Source organism: Glycine soja, chromosome 8, assembly GCF_004193775.1.
Source record: "Glycine soja cultivar W05 chromosome 8, ASM419377v2, whole genome shotgun sequence".
Taxonomy (NCBI): domain Eukaryota; kingdom Viridiplantae; phylum Streptophyta; class Magnoliopsida; order Fabales; family Fabaceae; genus Glycine; species Glycine soja.
The window spans coordinates 22,175,397-22,202,806 of NC_041009.1; the positions used below are offsets into that span (position 1 = coordinate 22,175,397).

Genomic DNA, 27,410 nt, shown 5'->3' on the forward strand with positions numbered 1-27,410 from the left:
CAGAATCGAAGTAGGGTTGAAGATAGGGAAGTTCGATTACGTCTCCTCCACAAGTACCAATGCTAGGAAAATCAGAGCAACTGGGGCAAAAAGGAAGGAAGGAGATACCCATGTCGTCACCTCGGCACCCGCATGGGTCAAGCCACCGCAGACCTCTCATGGTACCCATCAGTACGCGCAACATCATCCGAGCTTCTCAGTTCGCGTCGGGAACTCCTCCAATTCAACACCCGTATAGCCTAGAGCGCTCGTCCCCATCCAGAGGAAGGCCTCCCAAGCTCTGGCTCCAACCACGACTCGCCCGGCCGGCAATGCCCACTTTGGTGTCGGTTTCAACGCGATGGGGAACTTTCCCTCGAGGCCAATTCCAGAATTCACCCCGATCCCAATGACGTACGAAGACCTCTTTCCGTCCCTCATCGCCAACCAAATGGCCGTAATAACTCCCAGGAAGATCTACCAACATCCTTTCCCAAAGTGGTATGACCCTGATGCAACTTGCGCGTACCATGGGAAAACCCTGGGCCACTCCACCGAAAAATGTCTGGCCCTTAAATACAAGGTTCAACATTTGATAGATGCCGGATGGATGACGTTTCAAGAGGATCGGCCCAACGTGAAAACAAACTCGCTCACCAATCATAGAGGGGGAGCAATTAATGCCGTAGAGTCGGATAGGCCGCGCAGGTCTAAGCCTTTAAAGGATGTGACAACCCCCAGGGGGTTTATCTAGGAGGCCCTACAAAAGGGGGGCGTAATTCCCCATGGTGGGCATGAAGAGGATTCTTGTTTGTTTCATCCCGACGAGCTACATAAATGGAAACATGTTTAGCAGTGGAGGACCTTTTGCAACAGATGATAGATCAAGGCCGACTGGAAGTCAGCGATGAGGGGAGGGAAGAGCAGCATATATGTATGCAGTTCGCAGATGAAAGAAGTTTTGGGAGGCCTAAACCTTTGGTGATATATTTCACCAAGGACGCAGCTCCACAAAAGCCCTGATATCCCTCGGTAGTTAAACCTGTTCCTTTCCCATACCGAAACAGCCACGCAGTCCCGTGGAGGTATGCACCTCCAAGTGAAAGGAAAAAGGAGGCCACCGACATCAGCTCGTTGTCAACCAAGGTGACCAATATCACGGGGCTAAGCGGTGTGACCCGCAGCGGTCGCGTGTTTGCACCCCCCGACCTGCCGACTCAACCCGCAAACGTTAAGGGGAAGGCAAAGGTGATGGAAGAACAAAATGACAAAACGACCCTCACTCCGAACGAGGATATTCCAGTGAAAGGTCTTCCGGAGAAAAGGGATGGTTGTGGCAAGAAGGAAGTGTCGCTAGAGGAAGCAAATGAGTTTCTCCGCATTATTCAGCAAAGCGAGTTCAAGGTCATTGAGCAGCTCAACAAAACCCCGGCTAGGGTCTCTCTTTTGGAACTACTCATGAGCTCTGAGCCTCATCGGGCTTTGCTAGTAAAGGTCTTGAACGAAACTCATGTGGCTCAAGATATCTCTTAGAGGGCTTTGGGGGACTCGTCAATAATATCACCGCCAACAGCTATCTCGCCTTCGCCGAAGAAGAAATCCTTGCCGAGGGGAGAGGGCATAACAGGGCTCTGCATGTATCATTCAAATGCATGGACCACGTCATGGCCAAGGTGCTCATCGATAACGGTTCCAGTTTAAACGTAATGCCCAAAAGCACCTTGGAGAAATTACCGTTTAATGCTTCCCATCTAAAGCCAAGTTCCATGGTGGTTCGTGCCTTCGACGGCACCCGCTGAGAGGTTAGGGGAGAGATCGACCTCCCTGTACAGATGGGACGCCCGTTGATCCACTCGGTGGGAGTCGTTCCCTCTACACTCCACCAAAAATTGAAATTTGTAGTGGAGAGTATTTGGTTATCATATTAGGCGAGGAAGACATCTTGGTGAATTGCCCGTCCTCTATGCCATATGTGGAAGCCGCGGAGGAGTCATTAGAAATAGCTTTCCAGTCTTTTGAGGTGGTAAGCATTGCCTTCGTAGATTCCTTCTCTGGGCAACCTTGCCTGTTCGATATGGCTGTAATGGTGGCCCGAGTGATGTTGGGGAATGGTTACGAGCCCAGAATGGGTTTAGGCAAGGACAGCGGCGGCAGAACCATCCTGATAAGCGCCAGAGGAAATCGTGGGAAATTTGGGTTAGGCTATAAACCCACACAAGTGGACATAAGGAAAAGCATTGCGGGAAGGAAGAGCGGAGGTCAAGGCTCGCGATTGGGACGAGAAGTCGAAGGGGGCCCGCCCTGCCACATCAGTAGGAGCTTTATAAGCGCGGGTCTAGGACACAAAGGCCAAGTCGTTGCGATATGCGAAGATGATTCTCCGAGTGGGTCGGATTTGGTATGACCATGCCCTCCTGGTTTCCTACTAGGAAATTGGCGAGTGGAGGAGCACTCGAACATTTACGCGACAAGCATAATGTAACCCTTTGTGGCTCTTAAACTATACAGTTGGGCATAGGCTTTAGAGTTTCCTTTTGTTAAGGCTTTATGTCTTTTGTTCTTGAATTTATAATACAAAGATCTTTCTTCATCTGTTCCTACGTCTCTACCCATTCTCATCCATTTGCATGTTTATTTCTTTACGTTTAAAACGCCATATCCGATGACGAGTCCCTCGAAGGTACTAATACCTGGGACCTGACCATCGATTTTGAGCAAGAAACGGATCAGACGGAGGATGAAGAGAACAAAGATGTGGGACTTCCCCCGGAGTTGGAGAAGATAGTCGCCCATGAGGACCAAGAAATGGGGCCTCATCAAGAAGAGACGAAAGTAGTGGACTTAGGAACCGGCAATGGGGAAAAAGAAGTAAAGATAGGCACGGGTATGACCGCTCCCATCCGTGAAGAATTGGCAGCCCTGCTAAAAGACTACCAATACATCTTTGCTTGGTCTTACCAAGATATGCCCGATTTGAGTTCTGATATCCTACAGCACAGATTACCTCTAAATCCTGAGTGTTCCCCGGTAAAACAAAAACTGAGGAGGATGAAGCTCGAGACATCCTTGAAAATAAAAGAAGAGGTAAAAAAACAATTTGACACTGGTTTTTTGGCTGTCGCTCGGTACCCAGAATGGGTTGCCAACATTGTACCAGTCCCTAAGAAAGATGGGAAAGTGCGAATGTGTGTGGATTATCGGGACCTGAATCGAGCCAGTCCCAAAGACAATTTTCCTCTGCCGCACATCGATATCCTCGTGAATAATACGACCAATTTCGCTTTGTTTTCCTTTATGGATGGGTTCTCCGGTTACAATCAGATAAAAATGGCGTCGGAGGATATGGAAAAGACTACCTTCGTCACCCTGTAGGGGACGTTCTATTATAAGGTGATGTCCTTTGGACTCAAGAATGCCGGGGCAACTTATCAACAGGCTATGGTGGCTTAGTTCCATGATATGATGCACCGAGAAATCGAAGTCTATGTGGACGACATAATTGCCAAGTCTAAGACCGAGGAGGAACTCCTTGTCAACCTGCAGAAGTTGTTCGAAAGGCTTAGGAAGTATCAATTGAGGTTAAACCCCGCTAAGTGCACTTTCGGGGTTAAATCAGGGAAATTGCTAGGTTTCATCGTGAGCCAGAAAGGGATAGAGGTGGACCCCAAAAAGGTGAAGGTCATCCTTGAGATGCCGAAACCCCGTACCAAGAGGCAGGTCCAAGGTTTCCTGGGACGTTTGAATTATATTGTCAGATTCATATCACAGCTCACCGCTATTTGTGAGTCGTTGTTCAAACTCTTACACAAAAACCAATCCGTCCGCTGGAACGAGGATTGTCAAGAAGCGTTTGGAAGGATCAAACAGTGTCTCATGAACCCTCCTGTGCTTATGCCGCCGGTACCCGGAAGGCCTCTCATCTTGTATATGAAGATTTTGGACGAATCGATGGGATGTATGCTGGGGCAACATGACGAGTCCAGGAAGAGAGAACGCGCTGTCTACTATTTAAGTAAGAAGTTCATGGCCTGTGAAATGAATTACTCCCTGCTCGAAAGAATGTGTTGTGCTTTAGTCTGGGCGTCCCACCGTCTAAGACAATACATGCTGAGCCATACCACCTGATTGATATCCAAGATGGACCCGGTTAAGTACATCTTTGAGAAGCCTGCTCTCACAGGACGGATCGCCCGGTGGCAAGTTTTGCTATCCGATTTTGATATAGTTTACGTCATCCAAAAAGCGATAAAAGGAAGCGTCTTGGCAGATTATTTGGCTCAGCAGCCTCTCAACGACTATCATCCCATGTATCCCGAATTCCCGGATGAGGACATCATGGCCTTGTTTGAGGAAAAGCTAGACGAGGACCGGGACAAGTGGACCGTGTGGTTTGATGGAGCGTCAAACGTTCTAGGCCATGGCATTGGAGCAGTATTGGTCTCTCCAGACAATCAATGTATACCTTTCACAGCCAGGCTAGGGTTTGACTGCACCAACAATATGGCTGAGTATGAAGCGTGTGCCCTGGCCGTGTAGGCGGCAATTGACTCTAATGTCAAACTACTCAAAGTGTACGGGGACTCAGCACTGGTGATTCACCAGCTCAGAGGGGAATGGGAAACTAGAGACCCCAAGCTGATGCCCTACAAAGCCTATATCAAGGAGTTGGCTGATTCCTTTGATGAGATCTTCTTCCATCACATTCCCCGGGAGGAAAATCAAATGGCGGATGCGCTTGCTACTTTTGCATCCATGTTCCAGCTAACACCGCACGAGGACCTACCATACATTGAGTTCTGGTGTCGTGGCAGACCCGCGCATTGTTGTCAGGTGGAAGAGGAACGGGACGGTTTCTTCATGAGCGGGAGCATACTATATAAGAGAAACCATGACATGACCCTCCTGCGATGCGTGGATGCCAAAGAGGTGAACCACATGATCGAGGAAGTCCACGGGGGTTCATTTGGAACACACGCCTATGGCCAGGAAGATCCTGAGAGCAGGTTATTACTGGCTCACCATGGAAAGTGATTGTTGCACCCATGTAAGGAAATGCCTTAAATGTTAAGCGTTCGCTGACAATGTTAATAACCTGCCACATCCTCTGAATGTCATGTTCGCCCCTTGGCCTTTTTCCATGTGGGGGATAGACGCCATAGGGGCCATCGAACCCTAGGCTTCGAACGGTCATCGCTTCATTCTCGTGGCAATAGATTATTTCACCAAATAGGTCAAAGCGGCTTCCTACACCAATGTCACGAGGAGTGTAGTGGTCAGATTCATAAAGAGGGAGCTGATTTATCGGTACGGACTCCCTAGGAAGATCATTACTGACAATGGCACCAATCTGAATAACAAAATGATGCAGGAAATGTGCGTGGATTTCAAAATCCGGCAACACAATTCCACGCCCTACCGACCGAAGATGAACAGAGCCTTGGAAGCAGCCAATAAGAATATTAAGAAAATTATTCAGAAGATGACAATGTCGTACAAAGATTGGCATGAGATGTTGCCTTTTGCCCTGCATGGATACCAAACTTCGGTACGAACTTCTACTGGGGTAACACCGTACTCCTTGGTTTATGGAATGGAAGCGGTACTCCCGTTTGAGGTAGAGGTCCCTTCCCAAAGGATACTAGCAGAATCAGGCTTAGAGGAATCAGAGTGGGCTCGAACATGCTATGACCAACTCAACCTTATTGAAGGTAAGCGCTTGACGGCCATGACTCATGGGCGCCTGTATCAACAAAGAATGAAGAACGCGTTGTACAAGAACGTGCGCATGCGCAAGTTCCATGAGGGAGACCTTGTGCTGAAAAAGATGTCCCACGCTGTTAAAGATAATCGAGGGAAGTGGGCCCTGAACTACGAAGGGCCTTTCGTTGTGAAAAGGGCTTTTTCCGGAGGGGCCCTGGTGCTCACCATCATGGATGGCGAGGAGCTACCTTCACCCGTGAACTCCGATGTTGTCAAGCGATACTACGCTCAAGATCTGGGGCAATTAAGGATATCACTGCATGTTATTTTATTTTTGTGTGTTCTTCTTGGTTTCCCCCAGGGATTCCTGTCCGCTGCAATTTTCTCGTCACAGTCTTTTAAAAGAGGAGAACATGAGATTGATGCTTCAGTCCTCACTTTGTGCTTTAAACCATGTGCAGTTTGTGACAACCTGAGCCTTTTCGCTCAGTTCATGGGATGCCCCAAGCGCTTAATTAAAACTGAACCTGACCAGCTTTCACTAAAAAGATTGTTGCATTTGAAAAAAAATTCATGCATATGCATACACATGCATATTTTGTTATCTTATAATAGGAGCAAAATCGTCTTAGACAGTGGTCAAATGTCGGGATGGGGCTAAAGGCAGAAACCAATCAAGGTAAAACGGTAACGCAACCACAGTTTGTTGCGCATTGTCGTTCCCCGCTTTCAGGTACTTAGGGACAGACGCAAGTAGAGGCTAGGGTCACGACCGATAGATTGTCGTCCCTTGCCCAGCTCTGGACAAATGGAAAGCGCCGTTGGAAGGCAGCCTAGTATCCTCTAAATTCTCAGTAACTATTACCGTTGTGTCTTTAAAGTAAATATTGGATGCCTAATCTACCCTAAGGGGGTTCGAGTAAGCGAACGCCGACCCGTAAAGAGCCATACTTATGTCTTCCCTAAAAAAAATGCAGGTTAGCTCGCCTAGCAACCCCTGCACGAAGGTGGTTAAAAAGGGGGAGGGGGAAGTTTTCTGCACCAAAAAACTCTCCCCCCTCATTCAAAAAAAAAAAAAAAAACGAAGGCTCACGGGATTCCTTGATTTTCCAGCCTTAGGTCACCTTTTCTCTACATTTTTTATTCCATTTTGCGCTATTATTCATCTCCAACAAGTAAGTACCTCATTCTTGGGCTCTCTAGCTTTCCATTGATGTATTTTGGTGCTCTAAGTTGCATGTATTTGCTCAAAAACGTGAGGGATTTATCCTTGAATTGTTGCTTGTTTTTGTTGAATTGAGGGGTTGTAAGGGATGGCCTTAAGCCTAGGTTGTGTTCTGAAATAATGGGGCATGCCACATTGCCCCCATTCCCTTGCTATTCATGCATAAACATGCGCCCACCAAGTGCTCGGTGAAATGCCTCAATGACATTTGGGCATGGTTTTGTGAACTTTGGATTGTGGGGTTGTTTTGTGTGTATAGGGACAGCATGTAGAGTTTAAAATAAGTGCCCAAATTAAGGACTTAGACCTAGGAATCCAAGCCTTTAGTTTTGAGTGCAAGAAAACATAAAAACGAAGGCATTATGATAGGGATTTCCCTTTAGGCCAGCGGCTGTTTTTTTTTTTTTTTGTTGCACCATGATGTTTGCCTAGTTTGTTTGAGATGTTATTCACCATGTACGTGTATATATAGAATAGGTAGCAAGAGACAAATACCCTTCAAATAAAACGTGTATATGTTGAATAGGTGGTCAAGCGCTTTATGAATGTACACATGTTTGAATGTGGCACGAGAATGCTTCTCAAAATGAATATATGATATGGAATTGCCTTTCAAGTGTAGATAGATGGCATGAAAATTCCTTTCCAAATAAATGCAAGTGTGTGCATGACATGAGATTGGCTCTCCAATGTGCATATATGTATAAATAAATGTGAATGAAACAACAAAAAATTTTGTATGTTAATAAAATACTTCAAATGTGTGTATGTAATTTTTGGTAGCAAAATACCTTGAATATGGACATGTGTATTTTTGGCACAATACCTTGAGCATGCATATATGAATTCTTTTCAAAAGAATATGTGTGGTAGCTAGAATGTTTTTGTATATTGATATAAATAGCAGGATATTTTGCATGTATGCACGTTCATAAATGTTCTTCTTTAAGGAAATGTGTGCACAAGTTTGTTCTAAATCGAAAAGATTAGCATGCCATTTTTGCTTTAAAATAACATTTCCTTGTAAATTAACTTTCCAAATGTTTGTACTCGCAGGAAATGGCTCCGAAAAAGCTTTCCGCAAAGAGATCTAGGAGGGACGCCGCGACTGAAGGAACCAGTGCCGCCCCCAAGTTTGATAGCCACCATTTCAGGAGCGTCGAGCACCAGCAGTACTTCGAGACCATCAAAGGATGGTCATTCCACAGAGAGAAACGCATCCAACTCAGGGACGATGAGTACACGGATTTTCAGGAAGAGATAGCTCGCCGACATTGGACGTCGCTGGTGACTCCAATGGCTAAGTTTGACCCTAAGATAGTCCTGGAGTTTTATGCTAATGCTTGGACCACAGAAGAGGGAGTGCGAGACATGCGGTCATGAGTGAGGGGTTAGTGGATTCCCTTTGACGCAGAAGCCCTCAGCCAGTTCCTGAGTGACCCGCTAGTGTTGGAGGAAGGCCAGGAGTGCGAGTTCAGTTAGAGGAGGAACAGGGCCGATGGGTTCGACGAGGAGGCCATTGCCCAGCTGTTATGCACCCTGGGGAAGGATTTCGCCCGGACCGCTGCAGGGAGGCGGGTGCGGATCATGCGCACCAGCATGACCACCTTGACCTAGATGTGGATGACATTGCTGCTTAACAATGTCTTGCCTAGTGATCATAACTCCGATCTCCCTCTGCCGAAGTGTCAGCTGGTGTATGCCATCCTGACACGGATGAGCGTCCACGTGGCTCAATTGATTGCTGATGCCATCTATTTATTTGCAGGTATGCCACTCACCAGGCACTCTCTAGACCTGGATAAGTCTAACAGGGCCCTGGGGTTTCCGGCATTGATCACGGGCCTCTGCCAGTCATTCGTGGTTCCCGTCACCCCTAGTAAGGTGATCTGATTGCCTATCACCCGGGTCTTCATTGAGAAGTATTGCACGCCTAGGCAGGCGCAGGGTGATGCACCTCAAGCCGTAGACGCACCGCCACCACCTCATCAGGCCGATCCCGCTGGATCACTAGGCATGAAGCGTTATCTATAGCACTTGGTTCGCCAGCAGGCGGCCAACCACCGGGGGCAGGTGCAGATACATGAGTGTCTCTACCAGCTTAGCCTCAGTCAGCAGGGGCAGGGTTTCGCTCCTTTTGCGTGCCCTACTCCAGAGCAGTTTAGGGCTAAGGTCGCATGGCCCGAAGATTGGCCTGAGGCCCAGGCAGGGGAGGCGCCTGCAGGATCTCCTGGCGATGAAGAGGAGGCCCGTATGGATGAGGAGATGACGGACTTGCTCGGTTTCTTGGGAGGAAGCGGAGCCACGTGACCGAGGTCACCGCACCTTTTTATTGACATTATTGTTTACTATTTTCTGTTTTTGTCTATATGGTTACTAACATTATTATTATTATTTTTCGTTTCTGCTAGAAATTTTTGGCATTATGGCTCTCAGTTATTTTGTCACCGTTTGTGCGACTTACCATTTCGTGCGTTCTTTTCGTTTACCTTGTGGTTAGACGTAAGTAGGTAGTGTGCACCCCCGTCCGCGCGATCTTTTTAGAGAGAAAAAGAAAAAGGAAAAAAATGAATAAATGATAAATAACTAAAAAAGGGAAAGAGAAAAGAAGAAAGAAGAAAAGGAAAAGAGAGCAAGCAAGAAAAGAAAAAGAAGGAAGAAGAAAAGAAAATAATAAGAATAAAAAGTTGTCTAGCTAAAAAACAACATGCCTGTGAAAGGAGATAACTTCCAACTTTTCTTTGAAAAAAAATTTCATTGATCATAACCAGTTTTGAAAAGAACGTGTATACGCCTGGAGGGTGAATGCTATGAAAATTTTCCCGAACACCCAAAAATAGACTCGGATGAATGCCCGAATTGATAAAAGAACATATTTTGGAAATACTGGGTTGACTAAAGTAAAGAAAATGAATTATGAGCCCTAGCATCGTGTGACCAAAATTTTTTCGACACTTGAATGTCCACATAGGTGCATGCATGACTAGTTTTACATAAAATTTCCAAATCATCATTGTTGCATCTGTGTCATGGAAATAATGTGGGACATCCCCTTTTATCCCTGAACCAGACCAACACCCTGACATATATCATGTCCATCCGTTCTACAAGCCTTGAGCCAAAGTCCCAACTCACCATAAACCTTGCCCTCAAAAGAAAACAAAAAAAAAAGAAGAGAAAAGGAGAAAATTCCCGATCAAGAATTGGAAGAAAGCAAAAAGAGAAAATTCCCAATCAAGAAAAATGGGAGAAAGCAAAAAAGAAAGAGAATTCCCGATCAAAGATCGGAAGAAAACAGAAGAAATACGCAGAAAGGTCTTAAGACCAGACAATATCTGAACAATACAGAATTGTCACCAAGTAAACAAGAAAAGAAAGGAAACCACGACCTAAAGTGGTCCTCTCCCTTTGATTGCCAACCAAAATCTTGTGTGTCGGTGACTTGTTCGCCTCATGCTAAACAAAAACAAAAAAGGAAAAGGCCAAACACTCAGAGCCAAATTCCCCACAAAAAAACAAACCATTCCCGAGGAAAAGTCCTATTAATCCATGATCACGCATATAATCTTTAATTTGATAGGAAATGATTTGTAAAATCAAGTCATGACATATCTATGGTTCAAAATTAGGATGAAACACTTACCCGTGTGAGATTGATACACTTTGAGTGATTTTCTTCTATTTTTGTTGAACTCAGTGTTTCCTCTAAATGGTCATTTAGAAGCGAAATGCTAAATATCCAAATCTCATTTATGGTTACGAGAAAATTTCATCAGCATACTCTCCTTCCCCGGTAGACACATTGTTTTTCATCCAAAAAAGCATATGTTGCTCTGATCAGTTGGAAGTTTTGTCTCTTTACTAAAGCATGTTCGCATTTTAGTAAAGAAAACACCGAGGCTATTTTAGTCTCACAAGTTATCCAGAACTACGTAGGTCTGAGTTTCTCATTGAGGATACGTAGGAGCAAGAGTCTCGTTTTTGTCGGCCACCCCACAATCTCTGTCATACTGACCCTGGGGTCATGTGACATGCGGAGAAAAATTATGGTCATTTCGCTCACCTTTTGCCATTCAGACACAATCGTGTCCGATGGCACGCAGAGACAAATTATGGTCATTTTGTGCCCTTAGTCATTCAGATTTTGCAAGTCGAGTAATAAACGCGCAGAGACAAATTATGGTTATTCTGCGCCCTTTGTCATTCAGGCACAATAAGTCGAGAGGTGGGCAGAGACAAATTATGGTCATTCCCCACACCTTTTCGCCATCCAGGCTCGATTGTGTCCGAGGGCACGCAGAGACAAATTATGGTCATTCTGCGCCTTGTGTCAACCAAGAGGAACGAACTCGGCAGTATCAGGATGATGTTGGTCGTTCGGTACTGATCATTTTCGAAATTTTTGCAGGTTCCGCTGACAGGAAGATTGACCGGCCAAATGGTGTTTCGCTCGAACGAAATTAGTGTCTTATCTTTACTTCCCTTTTATCTCCAATAAAAGACAAGTAAAGAAAGGCAACTGTCATACCCTAATTTCGTCCGGGGACCATCCGTTTGTTGGGATGCGACCCTCATTTAACCACTTCGAGGTACTTGGCACCCATCATTAGGCAATTCGTGAAGTTCCGTGACATGCCAGAAGTCAAAAGAAAGCATTGTTGCACAATCCATGAAGTTTCGTGACATGCCGGAAGTCAAAAGGAAGTGTTAATGCACAATCCGTAAAGTTCCGTAACATTCCAAAAGCCAAAGAAGGGATGATTGCGTAATTTGTAAGGTTTCGTGACATTACAAAAAGAAAACGAGTATCGTTGCGAAATTCGTAAAGTTCCGTAATATTACGGAAGAAGAATCAGCAAAAAAGGGCAGGGGTGTATTTAGTAAACAGGGGGTGCAAATAGCAACCAGGCCCACTTGGGCCTTCCAGGAAGTTCATCAGAAGGCGGTGCCTTCTGGAGGAAGCAACCTAGCTCGCTTGGGCAAGCTGAGTTCACCTGGGCAAGCTGGGTGGCAAGCTTCTCCTTCTTTTCCCTATAAATAGGGGAAGGAGGGAAGAACAAAAATGTTCAACCCTCCTGGTATCTGAGAATCACTTAAAATTAGTGAGAAAAATTGTTTCCATGAAGAAAATCTGAGCCGAGGCGCCTTCGTAACGCTTTCGAGACATTTCCGTGAGTGATTTCGCGAAGATTTTCCGTCGTTCTTTGTTCGTTCTTTGTCGTTCTTCGGTCTTCAACCGGTAAGTTCCCGAAATCGAACTTTTCAATTCATTCTATGTACCCTTAGTGGTCCTCATTTGTTTCGCGTATTTTTATTTTTATTTCATTTACTTTTCGTACCCCTTTTGACGTGCTTTAGTAATTTATTTAAGTCATTTTCTCGCCTAATCAAAAAATAAAATAAATTTCCATCGATTATTTGAATTGTAACATCTTTTAATTTTTGTTAAAATGAAATCTGACTGTTCGGTCATGCCGTAACCACGTTTAAAACCAAAAAAGAGGTAAAATAATAATATAATAACCAAAAAAATATCTTTTAGTAAAATAAAATAAAAAATCAATCGGACGTTTTTTCTTTGGGATTTTCCGTTCTTAATCGAATTGACTAATAACCAAAGTGAAACTAAGGCTAAAATCAATTCATAAATCAAACTTTTGTCCTCACCTAAAAAAGCCATTTTTAAGGTCCAACGCCTTAAAATGGTCTTTTCCGCTTTTATTGGTTAAACGTAGATTTCTAAAAAAAGGCCTAAAATCAACGCGTAACTTTATTACCTCTTTTAAAAAATAACAAAAGATTATTAATGGTCCAATGCCTTAATGTTTTCTTTCCTTTCAAAAGAATCGAAAGATTGTTTAATGGTCCAACGCCTTAAATGACCTTTCATTCAATAAAAACATATTTTGCAAAAAAAGGATAAAAGAAATTTAACCACCATTTGGTTCTCAAAGAATTACATAGGTCTGATTTCCCTATCACAGTTGAGGAATACGTAGGAGCAAGGGAAACACCCTCGTCGACCATAAAAAGATAAAAAAATATATAAAAGACATAAAAAGGCATAGGAACGTGAAAAAGGGAAAGATAACATAAATTGAAGTCATATTTGCACATTTGATTAAAGGTTGTCGTCTCTTGTGACGGACGTGTGGGGTGCTAATACCTTCCCCGTGCGTAAATACAACTCCCGAAACTTTCACTTAAAGTTCGTAGACCACGTCTTTTCCGGTTTTTTCGACGTTTTCCTCAAATAAACGTTGGTGGCGACTCCGCGCGTATTCCTTTCTTGGAAGACGCACCCGCGAGTCACGTGTCGCCCTCCCGCCGAAGGGTAGGTTGCGGCAGCAATCATTTGACCTCTAAATCCCTACTCCATACACCACTTCATTTTAAGAAGTCTTTTGGTTGCTTTTACCTTTTACTTTATGTTCCTTAGTTATATTTGCTTTGATTCCTCTCTTTCCTTCAGCCTTAGTTGTGTTACTGCAACAGTACTCAGTATTTTGTTTCTTTTCATTGACAGGATGACATTTATAAATGGCTTGCGGCTACATTCTTTCTTTGGTTTGTTTTGACCATTTACTTTGATAATATAATCCCAAATGCATCAGGTGTGAGGAAATTAATATTGACAGCGTTGATTTATGGGCATTCAATCAGAAGTTCTACTGGCATGTCAAACATTCGAAAGCTTATAGGAGTTTGTTATACTTTGATTTATTTTTATTTAAGCTATCACTATGAATGTATCTTACTTCACTCTTCCATGCATCAATAGGCAACTTGAAAGTTGAAGTACTCATTTCAGAGTTTTGGGATGAAAATTAATTTGTAGTGATTCGTGAGCATTACTACTTATTATGTTGTTATCCATCACAAATGACACTTTGGGCTTCTGAATAAATTTGATACAGGATATTTTCCGCTTTAATTTTGCATAACACATAAATCATATTTACAGCAGAGAATGAAACAAGAAGTTATTTCCATCAATTAATCAATGTCGTTGATTATTCGTGTACCACAGAGATTAGAAGGTCTATCATCTACCATAATCCTCTCCTGTAATTTAATTAATCGATTGATTGATAAGTCAATTGTGTGAGAAGGAATCAATTAATTTTCTTTTTGAGTTAAATTAAGGATCAAACTCATTAAATTTTCAATGTATTTTGCAGCCAGAGAATCTTCTTCTGGACTTAAATGGTGTTCTGAAAGTTACAGATTTTGGATTGAGTACATATGCACAACAGGTATGATTATATATGTATATACGCTCATATCTGACATACAATTAGCTTATGCATGTGCATGTTATGAATTTCTTCTGATTTGGCCATGAGAAACTATAAGTATTGAAACTTGAAAGCATCCCCTATTTGTTGCTAGTTGTTACTGACATAATGGAATTCCTTCTAATGTCTCTGCTGTCTAATCTTTGCTTTCATTTGCATGAAATTATGACCTTGTTTAATTCTTCAATTATTAATTATTGATAACAGGAGGATGAACTTCTTCGAACTGCTTGTGGAATTCCAAATTATGTTGCTCCTGAGGTACCTACTTTATATTTTTTTGGATCAGATTAAGGACTAGATTTGACCCTAAAATTGCAGTGAATGTAGTGTGGTGTGCAATTTGTGTTAGGTGCTTAATGATAGAGGTTATGTTGGTTCTACATCTGATATCTGGTTATGTGGAGTCATCCTCTTTGTGCTTATGGCCGGGTATTTGCCCTTTGTTGAGCCAAATCATGCGAAACTGTACAAAAAAGTAAGTAATTTCAGACTATAATCCATGAGAAGAATGAAAGAAAAGTTGCTATGTCTAAATCTGAACATATTTTCCAGATTGGCAGGGCCCAATTTACATGTCCATCATGGTTTTCTCCTAAGGCAAAGAAACTATTGAAGCTTATTCTTGATCCAAACCCTCTAACAGTGAGTTCTAAACTAAATGCTTTCTTCTCAGTCTTGTATATAAGACTTTTTTAATTAATTCACTAAATTAAAAAAGTTAGTTAACTTAATTAGTAGCTTTAAATTTATTAATAATTTGTATTTTTTTTTCAAAGTTACCTTAATTTATTAGGACTTATCTCATTCTTTTCATCTAATTACTTTCTACCTGATTAATTAATGTGCTACTAATTATCTTTTCCAATACTTACAACAGAGAGAATGAACTTATCTTATTAAATATTAACATTTATTGTTTATTTACTATAAAAATTGTAAGGTAATTAGAAGTATTTCGGTCAAAAAATAATGCACGAAACAATTTGAATGGAGTGTTATAGAAAGGGACAAGAAATTTTTTCAAAAATGACCTTACATACTGGGATGGACGTAGTATTTTTTTTCCCTTTTGTGTTGATTTTGTTCTTTGTAATTCTAATCCTGTAATTATCCTTCAAGAGTATACTTTTTTAGGAGGTTAAAGAGTATCTTGCAGTTGCAATATAGTTTTATTAACATTAATATTGGGTTGGTTTTTGCAGAGGATAAAAGTTCCTGAACTTTTAAAAGATGAATGGTTCAAAAAAGGATACAAACAAACAACTTTTATAATGGAAGAGGATATCAATGTAGATGATGTTGCTGCTGCTTTCAATGATTCTAAGGTGTTGTGTTATGACAATATTTCTATCCTTTTTTATTTACTTTGCAAAGATTTGCTTATTATACTTTGGAAATACAAGAAAGATTCTATAGAAGCTGTTTTCTATGTGTAATTTATTTGTTCTCTTTGATATGTAGGAAAATCTTGTGACGGAGAGAAAAGAGAAACCAGTGTCAATGAATGCTTTTGAGCACATATCTAGGTCACAAAGCTTCAACCTTGAAAATTTGTTTGAGAAGCAGGTAAATATTAGAATTCTTTCATCATGCTAAAATGTTATGCATTATAAAGATTTTAACCAAATTACAAGGTCACTTTGAAAATTGTGAACTACTTAGTTTCTGAATCAAATTTTGGTTGATTTATGTTTAACTAAGAGCTTGATCTAAATTCAGTCGATTTCTCTAGGTGATTGGCTAACAAAATACTATTGATAATGAGATATAATAATTCTTTCAAGCTAATAATGCTTTGTTCTCCATTTTGTTTAAACTCAATACAGCAAGGGTCTGTTAAGAGAGAAACACATTTTACCTCACAGCGCCCTACAAATGAAATCATGTCAAAAATTGAGGAAGTTGCCAAGCCTCTGGGATTTAATGTTCACAAGCGAAATTATAAGGTTATAATATTTCTCAACACAATTAATACCTACATTAGTCTACATTATCTCTTTTCCAAGATCTATCTTTCATGTGATCGATTTTTGTAAAGAAGGAACAGTAATACACAAAATTAGTCTCTAAAATGATAAGTATTGGTTAGTTTAATTTTTATATTACAAAAAAAAAATGAATCCTTGCCTTTGACAAGTATTAATTAGTTTATCCCTTAGAAAGGGCACTACTAGTCAGTTTTGTCCCTAACACTATAAAATCAGACAATTTAGTTCTTGAATATGACAAGCATCATAAGTTTAGTCTATATTTGACAATCATTTGCCAATAGGGATCAAATCGGTTGATGCATAACAATGTCAAGGACTAAACTGATTGATCACGTATACCAAAGTTAGGGACTGAAATCACCGTATTGTCCGATAATTGCTAAAGTCAGGATTAAATCAGTAACTAAAATGATTGGTAATTATTAATTTCAAGAACTAAAATTTCTTGATGAGCATTAATATTTTTTTCATTAATTACTATTTTGTGGCAATAAATAAGCATTACTATTTTGTCATTGATGAGTTTTTTCCATCTGCTTTCCTCTGACCTTCATCATTTTTGTTTTAGATCATTTTCTGATGTTTCTGTGTAAGATGCTTTAACAAAAATGCTCATATGATCATTTGGCTTATGTTTTGGGATTGGTCATAGAGAAGATGAAGGATAATGACAGATGATTTTAATGACTTTTCCCACTAGATTAATCAGTTTTCAACTTGAGCTTCTTTTTTTCTTTCATTTTTCCTCTTTAAAGATTTTTTTTCATGTCTTTAATATTTTCTCCTTTTGAATTACGGAAGAGAGGAGATTATGTTTTGTTCTACACTCTAAACTTTGCTCGAACTAATTTTTTCACCTTGTCCATGCTGACAACAACCCAGCTAGGTAAGTAACTTCATTATGCAAACAAATTTGTTTAATTAATATATACTCATTCACCATCATTACGAGTCTCTAATTCTTTATTCTGCCAGTCTTTTTGCAATTGCTCAGGAGACCCTAGTGAAGTTCCTTTCCAAAGCTACTGGAACTACTATCAACTGGGTCCAAATGATTGGGATGAAGGTATGACCTATTCAAAAACTCTTCTTCATGGTCATTGCTTGCATAAATATATTGGTATAATTATATTTTGCCTCATTTTTTCTATCTTAATGTAGCCTGGTCCGAATTCTATTGGAATTGTTGTTTCCCGCAACTGTAGTGGCGTAGCGGCAAGAGCCTATGGACTTGTGAGGCTAGAGCCCACCAAGGTATTATGCTGTAATGAAGCTTATTCATTGATGAACAATGAAACCTTGTTTTATTGAACTAATTGCTTTCCACATCATCTCAGGTTGCCGAGATTCTCAAAGATCGTCCATCATGGTATTGTGACTGTCGATGCCTCAATGTATTGAGTGTAGTCTCAACAGGGAATGGGGGCACAATAGAGCTTATGTACATGCAGGTCTACTGATTATTTTATACAAAAGAAAAGTTGAACTATAGTTTAAATTATTTTTTAATTATTCCTATGTTGTTTTCTTGATATTTAAATTTGATTTTTTTTCTAGACATATGCACCAACAACATTGGCAGCTGCAAGAGACTTCTGGACTTTGAGATACGCTACTAGTTTGGAAGATGGAAGTCTTATGGTATTGAGTGGAATCTTGATTGTTGTCTTTTTCTAGATTTAGGATGTGGTTTCTTTCTTAGGAAGAGTTTGTCTCAACATAATGGCTACTTTTTTTTTGCCTTGCAGATTTATGAGAGGTCCTTGACTTCTTCAACTAGTGGCCCCACAGGGCCAGCTGCTTTAAACTTCATACGAGCTGAAATGCTTCCCAGTGGCTATCTAATTAGATCCTTATTATGCAATTTGATGTGAATGATTTTTATTTACCTTATTATGCAATTTGATGTGGCAGCTGTCCAGTGGAATTGATGAAAATGCAATTGAAGCGTGTGCATAGCTTGTGTTTGCGCCTATTGATGAATCATTTGCAGATGTTGCTTTCTTACTGCCTTCTGTTTCCGCATCATACCATTGGATCCTAAAACAGTTAGTGACATTATTTCTCATTACCTCGATTCATAGTTTTGAAAGGAATTGGTCAAGAAGTGATTTTGTTAGATTTTTTATTTTTTTTATTTTTTATGTTTAATTGCCATTTCACTACTTCATTTTATCTTTAGTTTGAGGGTCTAAAATTAGCATGAACCATCCAGGTTGTAAAAATTCATAATTGTCATATCTTGGTGCTACTTTATACAATTTATACCTAGATTGTCGAATTGGCTGACTAAATAATTGTCTATCTTGAAGTCTTAGTTCACATTTGTTTCAATGAAGTGATTTGGGCTTTTAGCAAAACCAACCCTTTCTTACATATGCTATGCTACTACATATGAGCATGCATTGACTAACTTGATTTCTTTTTTCTATATGTTTTGCATTGCAGGATGGTTCGGCTTCAACTAGGACATTGGACTGAGCATCAACACTGTAATGCCCACTCAGCTGGTGAAAGTGACTTGAACGACTACAACCTTAGGTTGGTCCTCACAATTGCATTTCAATTTACCTTTGAGAACCATTTGCGGGACAATGTGACTGTTATGGCTCGCCAGCATGTGCATAATGTTGTGCGATCTATTCAGAGGGTTGCCATGGCAATTGCTCCCTCTAGGCTCAGTTCACAGTTGGGGCCAAAGTCACTTCCTGGTCCACCCGAGGCTCTTACCTTAGCGAGATGGATCTGCAAAAGCTACAGGTTTGCATTCTTCCGTAAGTCTATTTTTGTTATGATTAATGTAGTTTCCTCAATCATTTTATATCCTTGTCTTCAAGGTTATTTAAAGTACCTATAAATAACTTACCTTTTATTTGTTAAGTTGGTTATTCCCCTTGTATTTGTTATTTTTAGTTGTGTCCTGTAATTGTCTGAAAAAGGCTCAGCTTCGTATACAAATTGCACAAATTTTACAATCTTATTTCCTGTGTTTGGTATGATATAGTAAAGATTGTTTCTTTCAGGCTCCACACCTGGACAGAGCTTTTCAGCGTTGAGTCTACATCCGGTGATGCAATCTTGAAACAACTTTGGCACCATCCAGATGCAGTATTGTGTTGTTCTGTAAAAACAGATGTAAATCACTTGCTGCCTCTATATAATCCTAATCTGCCTCAATTTTTATTTATTTTCCAAAATTTTCTTGTTTTTAGTCCAATAAACTCTATCAAGTAAGACATTTGAGTGCCAAAATTATGCAGGCATCTCCAGTGTTCACCTTTGCAAACCAGCTGGACTTGACATGCTTGAAACCACTCTTGTTGCTCTTTAAGACATAATGCTGGATAAAGTTCTTGATGACGTTGGCAGGAAGGTTCTCTGCATTAAGTTCTCCAAGATAATGCAACAGGTGATTCACTTGTAAATAAACTCATGTAAAGGCTCCAAATACAAAAAATGAAAATAAAAAAATTAGCATTTCTACATCGGTTTTGACATTACCGATGTAGAAATGCTAATCATTCTAAGACGGTCGTGTTTGAAAGACCGTCTTAGAATGTTCAGCATTCTACATCGGTCCTTGGCAACTGTCATATAATAGGCAACCACTTTTGACAATGTCCCCTACAACGACGGTCGTAAATCGATGTAGATGGTCTCATATAATTGATATAGATTGTCTATTTTCTGGTAGTGTCACTTCCTTTCTCAATCCAAACATGCATGCACCAATGAAGTGTGTTTTGAAGGGATTTGTGTCTACAATTTCCTCTGGAAGATGACAAATATATCTCTAGCTAGCAAGGATTGATATGGTATGGGTCAATATTTGATTTTTTTTCCTTTTAATATATATGATATTGGAATTAAAATTAGAAAAACATAATTATATTATATATCAAAGGGTACCAAAAGTACCATTATCCATTACATGAAAAATACAAAGAGAGCCATCAAATTACACGGTTATGTTATATTTATAAATATTTGATAACCATGTATATGTTACTCCTTTTGTTACTGCACAAACTATTGACATCAATTAAGGTAAATTTTTTTGCACGTGAAACATCAATGTATAGTAAGCATAAAAAAGCATCAATAATGTTTAGTACACGTATTTTGTTCTCTACAAATAAAAAGAATTGCCTTTTTCTACAAACAATAAAAGCAATATTGAGAAGATTATGAACCATTATTCATGAATTTGTATTCATCGTCGTTGTATTTTGATAACAGTGTGCGGGATTCCATAGAATGATATCATCGCTTCCCCTATGGTATAAAAGTATAAACCCTTTCCATGAATCCAAAATCTGATGTTGATGTGGTTCCTCATTCTCCTTAGGTCAACTCAACTCTTGGGTTGCCTCACTTGTTCTCTGTCAAATCAATTTTAAGAATCCCAGCTGCTGTACTTTTTTTCCCCATTTCACCCATAATCACTTCAACATTGAGTTCATTTTCTTTTGGATAAATGGTTACTTTTATTTTTCAATTTGTAATTCAATAACAAATGCGTTCTTGAAAAATAAAAATATAAAATCTAATCCCCGAAGATATAAAAGTGTGACAAATATATCCGGACGTTAATAATAGATTGTGATTAATTGTTGTTGGTGTTGTTATTATTATTATTATGTGTTTATAATTTACTGATATATTTTTTAAATTGTCTTTTAATATATATATATATATATATATATATATATATATTTATTATTTTGATTTCTTTGTTTAACCTTAACATTTGTTGTTAAAAAAAACTTTATCTTATATCTTATAATTTTATCAAATTTCTACTAAATTTCTCACTTTTAATCTTTAAAATTATTTTATATTTCAATTCCAACTTAAGTAGCCTTATATTTAGATTAAAAATAATATGTCGAGAGTTTTGAGTAGAAAAAATACAACCGGATGTGGGACCAAATTAATTTATTTTAAAAAAATAATTTAATAAACTATTTTTTTAAAAGTCTCACAAAATTTAAACTAGATAAAACTAAAGTAGAATTATAAGTCTTTTTCCTTAATCAATAAAATGTGTGTGTGTGTATATATATATCCTTAAATATGAAAGAATCCTTGGATAAATCTTATGTGTTTTTTCTCGAGACAACACTTATTGTACATAATATGAATGAAATGAAAATAATTACTAACAAATAAAGAATCCAAATAAATTTAAATAAAAGATACAGTAATGTTCAAACTAATACAGATGTTAACTTCAAAACAAAACAAAAAAAACTAATACAAAGGTTTATTCTTGGGCTTTCAGACGTAGAGTTATATTTCTCGCTGATCTAGGGACTATAGCGACCTTACATTCTATTTGACATACTTTGACATAATAAAGATTAATAATTAATTGAAGAAACACAAATTTCAAGAAATAAAAGGCTTTCATTTTTTAAATGGTAACTCAATTTTTTTATATCATAAAATTAAAAAAATTTATTTTATTTTGGAAAATAAGCAGTTTCATAGATTAATTAAAAAACTAATTAAAAATTTGATAGATGGATAAATAAATAGATAATCAAAGTATAAGAGTTAAAATTTTAAGTTGTATTCTATTGTTTTTTAACCCCTTTTTCCCTAACTTCTATCCTATATAATTCATTATTAACATCCGGAGATATTTGCCACACTTTTTATACTTTGGGACTAAAATTTTCACTTTCATTTTTTCAAGGACGCATTTGTTAGCGGAATGGGAAGAAAAAAAGTCAAAAAATATTATGACAAATATGTTCCTATACTGGCAATCCACATTGACGATAATTTCAGTGACAAATTTATCCCTTAGTGTCACGTAGGCTATTTTATTAACGATTATGGACGGAAGTTAACGGTTGAATATATTTGTTACACTTTTTACACTTAGACTAAATTTTATATTTTCATCTTCCAGGGATACATTTGTCAACGATTACACATTGAGGGACAAAAATGACTATTTACCCTTTTCTTTTTTAGTTTTTACTATTTATATCAAGCCACCTCCATTTTAGTTTTTTCAGATTTTTTAAAACAATTTTTTCCTTCATTTTAATGTTAATACCTCCTTTCTTATATATAAAAAATAAATGGAAACATTTTTTCCTAAATATAAGAAACATATGATCACCTTCAAATGTATTAATTATTAATTTCTTTCTATATCCTTATTTATTATAAAAACTACCAATGAGATAAGTTAAACTCATTTGATTCAATGACTATTTTTGAAATAAAATTTAAATTTATAATATTATTAATTAAAGTTAACAAATTAACTATTTTTTATGATCTTGATGAATTGAGTATTTATTTTTTTATATATAGTAACAAAGAGGTTGTATAATTCATTCATTTCTTTAAAAATAAATCATCAATTTGGTTGTCACAACATTATTCATATTTTTTTAAAATAGTCCTAAAATAATAACTTACATAAGTGATTCCTCATATATTGAATATTAATTTAAAGGATATTCAATAGTTGAAAGACTATTTACCATAATTTTTTAATTTTATAGGAATTACATATATCGTTGTTTTTTCTTTAAATTTTGAAACCATTTAAGAGAGTAACTTGTGCTTTAAGAATAAAATTGCTATTTTTTTCATTTTAATGTTATAATTCTTTTAGAACTTAAAATATCATGTGTATATTTTTTTATTATCTATATTTAACTTGAAGCATGAAATTTCCTGTGTGGCTCGTTTAAAGCAAAGCAACATTAAATTGAATTTGTTTCTATTAAATATTTTTTTTCATTTATAAAAAGTTTTAAAGTATTTTTTAATTTTATTAATTAAATATATTTGAAAAATATTTTTATATTAAAAGATAAAATAAAATTAAGAAGATAAGGAGAATAAAATAGTTGTTTGGCAAAAATAGTTTATAAGTTAGTTAAAAGTAAAATAATATTTCTAATTGGTACTTAAAACTTGTTAAGTTAGTTTACTGAATTATAAGTAAATATTAGACAATTTGACACAAGAATTCATATAAAGGAACGTGTTTATAATGCCTTTACAAAAAAAATTATTTTATAAAGAAAAATAGAATTTTAAATGATTATATGTTTAAGTTTTTTAGTTAAGATATGTTAAAGCATGAATGGTTTTAAATAATCAATTTTATTTGGACTCTCACAAATAATTAATTTTATATAGTAAAATTATATTAAAAAAACGTGAAATTACTTGGCATGCTTAGAATTTGCATATAAAAAAATAAATGTTAGTTAGAAAATAAATTATTAATTTTTGAAAATGACTAAGACTTTAGAAATTATGATTAATTGAAAGCTATAGGTAGCAAGCTAAATTCTTCTTCAATTAGGGGCATGTGTTTACGAGTACGGGTCATCTGCAAATTCAAATTGATCCAAACAGTTTGGGTTGGGTTGTTTATGTATTTGAGTCAAAATCAAACCGATCTAAATCGTTCATGTACGAGTTGAGTCACGTGTTTAGATTTATAGATCCGATCAAAATCAAACCAAAACGATCAAAATCAATAATAAAAAAAAACTTAGAACTATTTAGTTTGACTTTAAATACAGTTAATATTGAAACTTTAAGTGTTGGAACTGCAGGTGTTTGTGACTATTAGTCTTGGAATTTCTTAAGGTATTACTTTCAGGTACAGTGCTATTTGTTTCACCTTTTTTATATATTTATTTTTTGTTGCCATGTTTATAATATTCATGTATCATATTTTGTTAATTTGTTTTAGCAAACCTGGTTGCAACAAATTTGGTTGTAGCCAATTTGGTTGCAAGAAAACTTATTGCAATAAATTAATTTGTAGAAAATAGTTATGATTTAGACTATTATAGTAAATCTAGTTGATGAATATTTTATTTTAATTTGTATTAGTCTATTTCAGAATATTATGTTGATAGTATTAAGTGAATCAATTTTATTACTTTCAGACATTTGAAAACATTGTGTTAATTGTATTGAATATTTGAATGAATCGTGATATAAAATAGTAATTCTCAGAAGAAGAAAAAATATCAAATTTAAATAGGTAACTTGACCCAAACCAAATCGTTCATGAATAAGTTGGGTTGGGTTTAAAAAAGATTATGAAAATCAAACCAAACCAAGTCAATCAAATTTGATTAAATTGAACCCTGAATTTGCTCAAAACCGACCAAAATCGGCCCATGAACACTCCTATCTTCAATCCTACTCATAAATTTTTGACGGAATATACTAAACGTTAATTGTTATTGATGTAAAAAATACTTGAGGGTTAATTCTTTTTTAAGATAACAATGGCCTTAGTCCAAGATGAATACACTTTATATTCTTTCATCACCCATGTCTCGGTTGTTTCACTTCGTTGGACGGAGCAACACACATCCTCCCATTACCTTCAAACTATAAATTTCATATTTTACCTTAGTAAAATTATTGAAGAGAGGAATCTCCGTTAAACTCCTTTGTGTGAGATCAAAGGCAATAATGAAAGGAACATATTCTTCAAAATAGAAAGGAAGATCATCATGTTTGATAGGAGAGAAAATATTTGATTGAATAATTGATTTATGTAGAAGCAAAGCTTCATGGTGAATCAAAGGTGATTCAAAGGTGTTTTGATGATAACAATGATGATAACAAAAGATGATGACAAAAAACTCAAAGATCAATCAAAGAACAACTCAAGTGAATCAAGAATAATTCAAGAGTTCAAGATAGAATCAAGAAGAATTCAAGACTCAAGAAGAAAGTTAAGAGTCAAGAATCAAGGTTCAAGATCTCAAGAATCAAGATCAAGATTCAAGACTCAAGATTCAAGAATCAAGAGAAGGCTTAATCAAGATAAGTATGAAAATTTTTTCTCAAAAATTGAGTAGCACATGATTTTTCTCAAAACATGTTTACCAAAGAGTTTTTACTCTCTCGTAATCGATTACCAGATTGGTGTAATCGATTACCAGTAACAAAATTGTTTTGAAAAAGTTTGCAAATTGAATTTACAACGTTCCAATTAATTTCAAAAAGTTGTAATCGATTACAATGTTTTGGTAATCGATTACCAGTGTCTTTGAACGTTGAAATTCAAATTTAAATGTGAAGAGTCACATCCTTTCACATAAAAGCCTTGTGTAATCGATTACACTGATTTGGTAATCGATTACCAGTGATTGTTTCTGAATAAATCAAAAGATGTAACTCTTCAAAAGGTTTTTGACTTTTTCAAATTGGTTTTAAGTTTTTCTAAAAGTTATAACTCTTCTAAATGGTCTTCTTGACCATACATGAAGAGTCTATAAAAGCAAGGCTTTGTTTTGCATTTTCATTTTTATTCATTCAATCAATCTTGAATACTTTTCCAATCAATCTCTTACAATCCTTTACAAGCCTTGAATCTCTTTGAACTTCTTCTTCTTCTTTGTACCAAAAGCTTTCTGAAGTTTTCTGGTTTTCTAAACCTTGAAAACTTGTGCTATTCATCTTTTCATTCTCTTCTCCCTTTGCCAAAAAGAATTCGCCAAGGACTAACCGCCTGAATTCTTTTTGTGTCTCTCTTCTCCCTTTTCCAAAAGAACAAAGGACTAACCATCTGAATTCTTTTGTGTCTCCCTTCTCCTTTGTCAAAGAATTCAAAACGACACAGTCTGAGAATTCTTTTGATTCTTCCCTTTCCCTAATACAAAAGTGTTCAAAGGACTAACCGCCTAAGAATTCTTTTGTATCCCCATTCACAAAGTATCAAAGGTTTAACCGCCTGAGATCTTTGTCTTAACACATTGGAGGGTACATCCTTTGTGGTACAAGTAGAGGGTACATCTACTTGGGTTTGACTGAGAACAAGAGAGGGTACATCTCTTGTGGATCAGTTCTAGTGGAGGGTACATCCACTTGGGTTTCAAAGAGAACAAGGGAGGGTACATCCCTTGTGGATCTTAGCTTGTAAAAGGATTTTTATGAGGTTGAAAGAAATCTCAAGGACCGCAGGTCGCTTGGGGACTGGATGTAGGCACGGGTTGTTGCCGAACCAGTATAAAAACTCTTGTGTGTTTGTTTACTTCTTTCCTACTCTTTTACTTTCCGCTGTGCACTTTAATTTCCGCTTTTACTTTTGGTTAAGTTTCTCTTCTACTTCTTATTCTCTTAACAACATAAGTAAAAACCTTAGAAGAGTAAATTTTTAATTAGTAAAGGTTTAGGAATAATTAATTCAACCTCCCTTCTTAATTATTCTGAGGCCACTTGATCCAACAATTTAGTCTTTATATCATTCATTTATTCATTCCTTGATTATAGCCTCTAGATTGATTTACTCATTCCTTAATCGTAAGCTCTAGACTTTTTGTAATCTCTATTTATTGTACGTTTTCTATTCTCTAATGCTATCAGAAGAACAATTATACCAATCATTACATGGTATCAGTCATACTTCGATCCTAAAGCCATCATCATTCTTTTGAATTTCCTCATGGCCCACGATGCATCAATCTCTGACGGTGCTCTATCCTTCAACATCATGATTCATATGTTGAATATTCTCCTCACCCCATCAAACTTTATACTGTGGCGTCGCCAACTTCAAGGACAAGCCTTATACGGTCATATTGATGGCTTCACTCCCACCTTTCCTGCCATGTTAACCTCTGCCGATGGTTCTCCATCCTCTATTGTCAATCCCGCATTTACCTCTTGGAAACAACAAGACCAACAACTTGTCAGTCTCCTCCCAGCTTCCCTCAAGGAAGAAACCTTGGCTGAGGTTCTCCATTGTGAGACTTCTCAACAAATTTGGACTACCCTTGAATCTCTCTTTGGCGGTGATTCTAAAATACGGGAGATCGCAATTCGCGACCAACTTCTGCATCTCAAAAAAGACTCATCCTCCGTGTGAGACTTCTCCAAATCCTTTCGTGCCCTTTGTGATCAACTCAGTCTCATGGGCAGACCTATAAATGATTTTGATCAATTGCACTGGTTCCTGCAAGGATTGGGTCCAACTTTTACTAGCTTCGACACATCTCAACTGGTCATGCTCCCGCTCCCCACTTTCATATATTTAGTATCTGCTGCAGAAAGCTTTGAATTTTACATAAATGCAATGGAAGTTGTTCCTTCTCAAGCTGCTTTCTACTCCTACACTCATCGTCCATCACACCCTTCTCACACACACTCATCGTCTGGAGATCATTCCTCATATGGTTCTCGTGCTCCCTAAAGTGGTCAAAAGGG

General features: G+C 37.7%; 1 protein-coding gene and 1 pseudogene across 1 annotated transcript; both read left to right on the plus strand.

Annotated features, from left to right (window-relative positions):
* Window positions 1-430: 430 nt before the first annotated feature.
* On the plus strand, window positions 431-16,516 carry LOC114424030 (CBL-interacting serine/threonine-protein kinase 9-like). The gene is made up of 10 exons (XM_028390900.1): window positions 431-706; window positions 14,086-14,160; window positions 14,410-14,463; window positions 14,555-14,680; window positions 14,758-14,847; window positions 15,408-15,530; window positions 15,609-15,626; window positions 15,667-15,771; window positions 16,032-16,151; window positions 16,478-16,516. The coding sequence occupies exons 1-10, from the start codon at window positions 431-433 to the stop codon at window positions 16,514-16,516; spliced, it is 1,026 nt and encodes a 341-aa protein (XP_028246701.1).
* A 198-nt stretch (window positions 16,517-16,714) lies between these two features.
* LOC114424031 lies at window positions 16,715-27,072 on the plus strand (annotated as a pseudogene).
* Window positions 27,073-27,410: the final 338 nt, after the last annotated feature.